General features: G+C 35.4%; 1 protein-coding gene across 1 annotated transcript; it reads right to left on the bottom strand.

Annotated features, from left to right (window-relative positions):
- Positions 1-504: 504 nt before the first annotated feature.
- Positions 505-9,820, bottom strand: LOC126413288 (mucin-2-like). The gene is made up of 3 exons (XM_050083189.1): positions 9,404-9,820; positions 3,509-4,078; positions 505-621 (listed from the first exon to the last, which is right to left on the bottom strand). The coding sequence occupies exons 1-3, from the start codon at positions 9,818-9,820 to the stop codon at positions 505-507; spliced, it is 1,104 nt and encodes a 367-aa protein (XP_049939146.1).
- Positions 9,821-10,085: the final 265 nt, after the last annotated feature.

Raw genomic sequence — 10,085 nt, 5'->3', positions numbered from 1 at the left:
GATATTGTTGTTTTTCTATGCAAACACAGACGAAATGGAAGAGTTCCAAGATAAAATTATTGTATCAAAATACCACCTAACTCAGATCCAATACAGTCATCACCTGTTTTACATACATCAATAACACCGTTTTCTGTCCAAGAGAATTTATTTATTTATTTTATCCATCTTTCAGCACCTACATGCAATCGATGTCGTCAGAAGAGTTACAGCTATTTGTACATTATGTTTTACATACCAAAATATTACATAGTAAAAATATAGCAATGTTGTAAACTATTAGCTTACAACAGCCTCTACACCTAGATCCATACATAACAGTAAGCCATAATTTATCAGCATTAACATGCAATCAATGTTGTCAGAAGTATTATAGCTATTTGTACATTATGTTTCATATAGCAAAAATATTACATGGAAAAAAAAAGATAGTGTTGTACCCTATTAGCTTATAGCTAGCTGCCTCTACATCCATAACTATACATAATAGTAAGCCTTACTTTATCAATAAATTAGATCATCTTTACAACTATTCTGAAATTCTTCTACACTGTAGAAAATATTTTTCTTCATCCACACTTTGGTTTTAGTTTTGAAAATATCCATTGAAACCAATTGAGCCTGTTCGGGTAAAGTGTTGAATAATTTTATGCCTATGTATTCATAGCTAGATTGGGTTTTCTTAAGCCTGGTTGTGGGTATATCAATCATATTTGTTTGTCGAGTATTGTGTTGATGAACTGATTTCCTTATAGTGTAGTGGTTTAAGTTTTCTTTTATGTTTAATAGGCAACAATATATCTAAAGAGATGGGACTGTGAGAATTTTTAAGTCTCTGAAATAAGGTCTACATGAGGTCTTGTTGTCAGTGATTCCGTACAAACATCTAATTGCTTTCTTCTGCCAAGTGAAAATTTTTTTGGCTCCTGGAGAGTTACCCCATAAAAGAATGCCATATTGTAGATGGCAATGAAAGAAGGCATAGTATGACTGAAGCAATAAATCTTGTGTAACACATGTGTGTAGTTTGGCTAGTAGGTAGATAACTCGTGATAGCTTTCGACATACATAATCTGTATGTGTGTCCCAAGTTAATTTTGAGTCAATGTGTATTCCTAGTAGTTTAACAGATGATAACTCCATGTTACTGTTTGATAAACTGAAGATTATCTTGACAGTCTTTTCATGGTTCATAGATAAGTCATTAGCTTTAAACCAGATATTAGATATTTTGAGACACTCTTCACTTTCCTCCTTCAATATGTTTATATCCTTTCCAGAATTAGCTAATGTTGTGTCATCAGCATAGAGGATAGATTTACAGGGTAAGTTGTTCGGAAAGTCATTTACAAACAATATAAATAGTAGAGGGCCAAGCACTGAGCCCTGAGGAACACCTCGTTTTATACTTAAAGTCTGTGACTGTTGGTCATTATGCTTTACTATTTGTTTTCTATTGCTGAGGTATGATTCAATTAGTGAGAGTTCCAGGTGTTTGATTCCATAACAACACAGTTTATCTAATAATAATTTGTGGTTAACTGAGTCGAAAGCCTTACTCAAGTCAATTAGAATGGCTTCAGCAGATAATTCTGACTCAAATGCACTTAGTACAAAAGAGATAAGGTTTTCAACTGCTTTGACTGTTGATAAGTTTGACCTGAATCCATACTGAGAATCATTTAATATATTATTGTCTGATAGGTGTATGCATATTTGCTGCATTATGCAATGTTCTATTATTTTTGAAAGAATAGGCACAAGTGAAATTGGTCTATAATTATTGATACAGGACTTGTCACCCTTTTTGTATAATGGTATGACAACTGTTTTTTTGAGACATTCAGGAAAGTGTCCACTCGAGAGCATCCAGTTTATCAGTATCCAAAGGGGGTATGTTATGAGATCTACAACTTTTTTAATTACATAGTTTGACAGGTCATACACATCTTCAGATCTAGAGTATCCTAATTTAGAGGTTGCTTTAATTATATCAGTTACTTGTACTTCTCTCCATTTACAAGCTGACACTATGTTTGTAATGTTTTGTTGAAAATTTCTGCCAGATATGGGGTGAGAAATAGGTATGTGTTGAATTGGAATTCTGGTTGCTATGGGTTGGAAGGCTAAGATTGGCAGAGTTGACAAAAAAGTGATTGAAATCATCAGCAGTGACGTTAGCAGCATTTGTGTTGTCTTTGTAGTTTATATCCATACCTAGCTCTGCTTTTATTACTTTCCATGCAGCCTTACATATATTGTGTGATTTTTTAATGAAATCACCATTTGCCTTACACTTGGCTATTTTAATTTCAGATCTATATTTTCTTTTCAGGTTTTTGTAAGTTTCTTTATCTACTGCTCCCTTTTTGACCTTATCGTGACAAGTAATTACCAATAGTCTCAGTTTTTGTAATTGGGGTCAAAATCAGTTCTGTAAAGTTGAGTGGCTAGGTTTCCTAACATTTTTGTTTTTTAACCAGTGGACAGCATGTGTGGAAGATTTCAGAAATGATTTTGAGGAATGTGCTGAAGGCTTCATCAACATTTCTGGAGGAATGTATAACAGTATTCCAATCTGTAGACTTAAGTTCTTCTCTATACTTGCTAATATTTGTATCTGTAGATAGTCTGACACACTGAGTTTGTTCCTCGTCTTCTTTTGGTTTTTTAGTAATTAGTTTCACCCATATACCTCTATGGTCTGACAGGTAATCGACATTAAGTAAGCCTAGCTCAAAATCACATTTGTATACATTTGTTATTAGATTGTCAAGACAGGAGGAGTGCCTTGTAGGACTTTCATTAGCACAAAAGAGATTATAGGATCTTAACATATTTACTAAATTCACATTTCTGGCTGTCATTTTCCTAATGTCTATGTTTAGATCCCCAAAGATTAAAATTTTGTATTTAGTATATTTTTGTATACTGATCACAAGTTTTTCTAAACGTTCTATAAATTGTTCTACATTACTTTCAGGAGTGTGATATAAAGACACAGTTATGAGCTGTATACTAGGTATAATAAAAGCAGCTGCTTCAAAAACACCTTTAGTGCATAGGTCACTAACTTCAAGAACAGAAAACTTTAGGTCTAGATCATTGCTAATATATATGGATGAACCCCCATAGGATTCACTGGGTCTGCAGAAGTATGTAGCTAATCTGAAACCTGATGGTACATACAATTTTATATCTTCTTCCTTTAACCAATGTTCGTTTATACATAAAATCATTCTTTTGTTACTTTTTAATAGTATACCAAGCTCATCAGCTTTATTTTTCAGAGACCTGACATTTAAGTGCAGAAATAAGATAGAGTTACTGTCACAGGAGGGGAGGAGTACAGTATTATGGGGCAATGGAGAACATTTAATTGTTTTTTCAGCCCTGGAATCTACGTTAGGTGGCGGTTGGACTTCATTGGGATAAACCATAAAAAATCTTCATTTCTCTTAGGTAATTTTTTCGGTCTGTTTGAAACACGGTTGGAAGTTTGTTTCACTTTACTGTCCACAAGTTTTATAGGAACATGTTTTCCCAAATCATTTGGTATCACTTCATCATGAGACAAAGATGATACTTTACTTACTGTGACTGGTCTATTCTTTTCTGCTACTCTTGAAGGTGATGGAGGAGGAGCTTGTACTGTTTCTGCTGTTGGTGGAGGAATTGTTTCTGCTATTACTGGTAAAGGAGTTGGTTCTGCTACTGCTGGTGTGGGAGATGGTGCTGCTGCTATAGGAACTAGTTCTACTGCTGGAGGAGTTGCTTCTGCTGTTGCTGTTTCTTCTGCTATTTCTGGTGAAGTAGTTTGTGCTGTTACTGCTGGTGAGGGAGATGGTGTTACTGCTGTAGGAGCTCGTTCTAATGCTGGAGGAGTTACTTCTGCTGTTACTGAACGTGGTTCTTCTGACCCTGCTGTTGATTCTACTTCTGTTAGTATTGCTTCTTTAGGTACTTCTGCTGCATTTTCTGTTACTGTATCTAATTCTGCATCAGTCACTCCTAGAGATACTTTCTGTGATGATGATACAGGTACCACTGAATATGTTGTTGGTAAGTATTGCAGTCTCTGAATAATTTCCATTAGCTTTAATGTAACAAGTTGCTTTCCAAGGCCATTTAAGTGCAGCCTGTGAGTAGTGTGGAATCTGCGTCCAATGGTATTAATATTACCAACAGAAACATTTCTATATTGTTTGCATATACTGGAAAAAAGTTCATTGGCGGCACTAATTTCCTTGTTTACACACGACCAGGACATCAAGTCGTACCTTTGTGGTATATTTACGAGGATAACATTTGTATGACTTAGTTCAGATAAACACTTGTTTAATTCGCAACAGGCTTTAGATGTATCATTTTGATAAATGTCATTAGATCCACCAAAGAGGACAACAAAATCTTTCGAAGACAGCTTTTTTATTTCTTCAGAAAAAACTAGTTTTCTTATTTCTGAGAGGGGCGCCCCAGGCTTTACAAAGCTCATCGATTTCACATTTGAAGCTTTATTTATGTGTGAGACAATACCGCGGCTGTGGCTATCGCCTAAAATGTAAAGTTTTGGAACATGGACGGGAGTTTTAGACTGATGTTTTCTTTCGCACTCGCAACAGGTTAAACCACTGTTTGTGTTTTTCCTGCACTTTCTACAAACATAAACAACAGAACTGTTATTAACAAAAGTTACAGTATCTTGAGGTAAAACGCTAAGCCTCTTTGCTTCTTTTTCATACTGTTCGTGTTCGTGATGTTTTATAACTGAAAACTCTTCCAGTAGAGCACTGATAACTTCGTCTTCGGTGTTTCTCATATTAGATTTTTGACCTAAGTCGCCTTTGAAACAGCTATTGCAGAACCATAGTTTCCTTTTAGGACTGACATTAACACACGAATAATGAAAAACCGTTTTACAATTTAAGCACATTATACCTTTTACAACACGTTTCTTGCAATGGCATGTTGTATCAGAGTTCACCATTTCCCACGAATGAGTCGAAGTACTTGCTGGATGAGATGCCTGATTATAACATTTTCCTGTTACCAGTTTTTTTTTGGCGTCTACTTTTGCGATAATATAACATGGCATACATGTACTGTCATAATACACACAGAATTTGTTGCATATCGAACACTTTTCCTCGTTATTTTTTGACTTTTGTACGTAACTAACATACTCCCGATCTACACTAGGCGCCATCTTGAAACACTAAAAGAAGTCATTAGTAGGCTACACACTACATAAAAATTCTCATTACTCTCATATTCTAGTTTTTGATTAGCACCTACATCATTATAATTAAACACAGTATCCCAAAACTTTCAATCAGAACATAAATGAGAAATCTGATTTTCCTTCTGTTCAACTTCAGATACCTGTGCAACATTATTAACACTGTTAGTATTGTCTAATTGCAAGTGTAAATTGGGGCTCCTGTACTTGTGTTTCATTGCCCGAAAACTGTGGTCCTACATTAAGGCGGACTGCTGTTTCCCGAGTAGTTACCTCTATGTACATTATGTTTCATATAACAAAATATTACATGGTAAAAAATATAGCACTGTTGTACCCTATTAGCTTATAGCTGTCTCTACACCCATATCTATACATGACAGTAAGCCTTAATTTATAAATAAATTAGGTCATCTTTGCAACTATTCTGAAGTTCTTCTATACTATAAAAAGTATTTTCCTTCATCCACACTTTGGTTTTAGTTTTGAAAATATCCAGTGAAACCAATTGAGCCTGTACAGGTAAAGTTTTGAATAATTTTATGTCTATGTATTCATAGCTAGATTGGGTTTTCTTAAGCATGGTTGTGGGTATATCAATCATATTTGTTTGTCGAGTATTGTGTTGAGGAACAGATATCCTTATAGTGTAGTGGTTTAAGTTTTCTTTTATGTTTGATAGGCAACAATATATGTAAATAGTTGGGGCTGTGAGAATTTTTAAGTCTTGAAAATAGGTCTACATGAGGTCTTGTTGTCAGTGATTCCATAAAAACATCTAATTTTTTTTTCTGCCAAGTGAAAATTTTTTGGCTACCCCATAAAAGAATGCCGTATTGTAGATGGCAGTGAAAGAAGGCGTAGTGTGAATGAAGTAATAAAACTTGTGTAAAACATGTGTAGTTTGTCTAGTAGGTAGATAACATGTGATAAATTTTGACGTACATAATCTGTATGTGTGTCCCATGTTCATTTCGAATCAACATGTATTTGTAGTAGTTTAACAGATGATAACTCAGTGATACTGTTTGATAGGCTGAAGGTTGTCTTGACAGTCTTTTCATGGTTCATCCTTAGCTGATTAGCTGTAAACCATATATGAATTCTTCAGAAAGATAGCGTGCCTTCACCTATCTTATAAGTTACTCATATACAAACTTGTGTTGTGGAGTAGACTCTTTTATGTACACACAAAAATTAATTAATCTGTCAATATAGAGTGTTATAATCATTGTTTCTTGTTGCTGTCCATTATACACAGAATATATGTAACTTATTTGTGTCCTATATTGTTACAAATTTATATCATGTAAGCTATAATTGTTTTGCCCATATATTTAATTCAGATTATTCACTGATAGTTTTTACATAATATGTTGTTATTCATATTTTTTCTGTATGTAACATATGACAAATCCCATATCATTGTACATGATAAAACGGGTGCTCAATAAACTAAACTAAACTAAACCAGATATTAGATATTTTGAGACATTTTTCACTTTCCTCCTTCAGTTTGTTTATATTCTTTCCGGAATTAGCTAATGTCGTGTCATCAGCATAGAGGATAGATTTACAGGGTAAGTTACTCGGAAAGTCATTCACAAGTAATATAAATAGTAAAGGGCCAAGCACCGAGCCCTGAGGAACACCTCGTTTTATACTCAGAGTCTGTGACTTTTGGCCATTATGTTTTACAATTTATTTTCTATTGCTGAGGTATGATTCAACTAGTGAGAGTTCCAAGTGTTTGATTCCATAGCAACACAGTTTATCTAATAATAATTTGTGGTTAACTGAGTCAAAAGCCTTACTCAAGTCAATTAAAATGGCTTCATCAGATAATTCTTACTCAAATGAGCTTAGTACAAAAGAGATAAGGTTTTCAACTGCTTTGACTGTTGATAAGTTTGACCTAAATCGATACTGACAAGGGAACCTCCCCATCGCACCCCCCTCAGATTTAGTTATAACTTGGCACAGTGGATAGGCCTTGATAAACCGAACACAGATCAATTGAGCAAACAGGAAGAAGTTGTGTGGAACTGTGAAAAAATAAGCAACATATACAAACTGAGTAGTCAATGGGTCACATATGCAACATAAAGGAGTACATGAGTCCAGGAGGGCCGTGGTCTTGTGGTAGCGTGAGCAGCTGCAGTTGAAGAGGTCAGAGGTCCTTGGTTCAAGTCTTCCCACAAGTGAAAATTTTACTTTCTTTATTTTTGCATAGTTATTATCTGTCCGTTCGTTCATTGATGTCCTTGGTTCGCAGTTGAAGAGGTCAGATGTCCTTGGTTCAAGTCTTCCCACAAGTGAAAATTTTACTTTCTTTATTTTTGCATAGTTATTATCTGTCCGTTCGTTCATTGACGTCTCTGTTCACTGTAATAAGTTTAGTGTCTGTGTTTTGCGACCGCATCGCAAAACCGTGCGATTAGTAGACGAAAGGACGTGCCTCTCCATTGGGAACAGAAAACATTTGATCGCAAGGTCATAGGTCAACCGATTTCTCCACAGGAAAACACATCTGATATATTCTATACGACACTGGTGACGGCATGTGCGTCACATGACAGGAATATGTTGTCGACCGACCTAACTTGTACACTTGGCGAATGGGTAAAAAGACTCTTCTATCTTGCCCGATTTAGGTTTTCTTGTGGATGTGATAATTACTCCCAAAAAAGTGATGAAAACATAAGAGTTTGTCACATAAACTGAAAATAAAAAATTAAAATTTTCACTCGATTGGAGATTTGAACCAAGGACCTTTCGTTCCGCAGCTGCTCACGTTACCACGAGACCACAGAGCTGCTGCGGTCCTTGTGTCCTTGATTTTACCTATCTTCCCATGAACTACTCAGTTTGTATATTTTGCTTATTTTTTCTCAGTTCCACACAACTTCTTCCTGTTTTCTCAATTGATCTGTGTTCAGTTTTTCAAGGCCTATCCACTGCTCCCTTTTTGAGCTTATCATGACAAGTAATTACCAATAGTCTCAGTTTTTGTAATTGAGGTGAAAACCACTTCTGCAAAGTTGAGTGGCTAGGTTTACTGACTTTTTTGTTTTTTAACCAGTGGACAGGATATATGGAAGATTTCAGAAATTATTTTGAGGAATGTGCTGAAGGCTTCATCAACATTTTTGGAGGAATGTATAACAGTATTCCAATCTATAGACCTAAGTTATTCTCTATACTTGCTAATATTTCTATGTGTAAATAGTCTCACACTCTGTGTTGGTTCCTGGTCTTCTTTTGGTTTTTCAGTAATTAGTTTCACCCATATACCTCTATGGTCCAACAGATAATTGACATTAAATAAGCCTAACTCAAAATCAAATTTGTATATATTTGTCATTAGATTGTCAAGACAGGAGAAATGCCTTGTAGGACTTTCATTAACACAAAAGAGATTATAGGATCTTAACATATTTACTAAACTAACATTTCTGGCTGTCATTTTCCTAATCTGTGTGTTTATATCCCCAAAAATTAATATTTTGTATTTAGTATACTTTTGTATGCTGATTGCAAGTTTTACTAAACATTCTGTAAATTGTTCTACATTATTTTCAGGAGTGTGATATAAAGATACAGTTATGAGCTGTATACTAGGTACAATCAAAGCAGCTGCTTCAAAAACACCTTTAATACAAAAGTCTAGATCATTGCTAACATATATGGATGAACCCCCATAAGATTCACTGGGTCAGCAGTAGTATGTAGAAAATCTGAAACCTGATGGTACATACAGTTTTATATCTTCTTCCTTTAACCAATGTTCATTTATACGTAAAATCATTCTTTTGTTACTTTTTAATAGTATAACAAGCTCATCAGCTTTATTTTTCAGAGAACTGACATTTAAGTGCAGAAATAAGATAGAGGTTTTGTCACAGGAGGGGAGGAGTACAGTTTAATGGGGCAATGGAGAACATTTAATTGTTTTTCCAGCCCTCGAATCTATGTTAGGTCACAGTTGGACTTACTTGGAATAACCCATTAAAATTTTTCATTTCTCTTGGGTAATTTTTTGGGTCTGCTTGAAACACGGTTGGAAGTTTGTTTCACTTCACTGTCAACAAGTTTTATAAGAACATGTTTTCCCAAATCATTTGGTGCCACTTCATCATGAGTCAAAGAAGATACTTTACTTACTGTGACTGATCTATTCTTTTCTCCCACTCCTGAAGATGATGAAGGAGGAGCTGGTTCTGTTTCTGCTGGTGGAGAAGTTGGTTTAGTTGCTGCTGGTGGAGTAGTTGTTTCTGATATTACTGGTAAAGGAGTTGGTTCTGCTACTGCTGGTGTGGGAGATGGCGCTGCTGCTGTAGAAACTGGTTCTTCTGCTGGAGGAGCTGCTTCTGCTGTTGCTGGTGGTGTTTCCTCTGCTACTGCTGTTGAAGGAGATGGTGTTGCTGATGTAGGAGCTGGTTCTAATGCTGGAGGAGTTACTTCTGCTGTTACTGATAGTGGTTCTTCTGACACTGATGTTGATTCTACTGCTGTTAGTTTTGCTGCTTTACGTACTTCTGCTGTATTTTCTGTTACTGTATGTGATACTGCATTAGTCATTCTTGGAAATACTTTCTGTGATGATGCTGTTGGTGAGTGTTGCAGTCTCTTAATAATTTCCATTAGTTTTAATGTAACAAGTTGCTTTCCAAGGCCATTTAAGTGCAGTCCATGAGTAGTGTGGAATCTGCATCCAATGGTATTAATATTAACAATAAAAACATTTCTATATTGCTTGCATATACTGGAAAAAAGTTCATCGGTAGCACTAATTTCCTTGTTTACACACGACAAGGGCATCAAGTCGTACCTTTGTGGTATATTT

The sequence above is a fragment of the Schistocerca serialis genome, chromosome 7 (genome assembly GCF_023864345.2).
Source record: "Schistocerca serialis cubense isolate TAMUIC-IGC-003099 chromosome 7, iqSchSeri2.2, whole genome shotgun sequence".
Lineage (NCBI taxonomy): Eukaryota > Metazoa > Arthropoda > Insecta > Orthoptera > Acrididae > Schistocerca > Schistocerca serialis.
Note: the sequence above shows the minus strand (reverse complement) of the source record. Positions and strands in the feature narration are given on the sequence as shown.

Bases quoted from the DNA above. Each gene is read 5' to 3' on its own strand.
- LOC126413288 (XM_050083189.1), bottom strand. From the start codon at position 9,820: ATGACTAATGCAGTATCACATACAGTAACAGAAAATACAGCAGAAGTA. The intron at 4,079-9,403 runs GTAAGTAAAGTA...GAAATTATTCAG, and splicing joins AAAAGAATAGATCAGTCACA to AGACTGCAATACTTACCAAC. The intron at 622-3,508 runs GTGAAACAAACT...TTACCCGAACAG, and splicing joins TAAAACTTGTGGACAGTAAA to GCTCAATTGGTTTCAATGGA.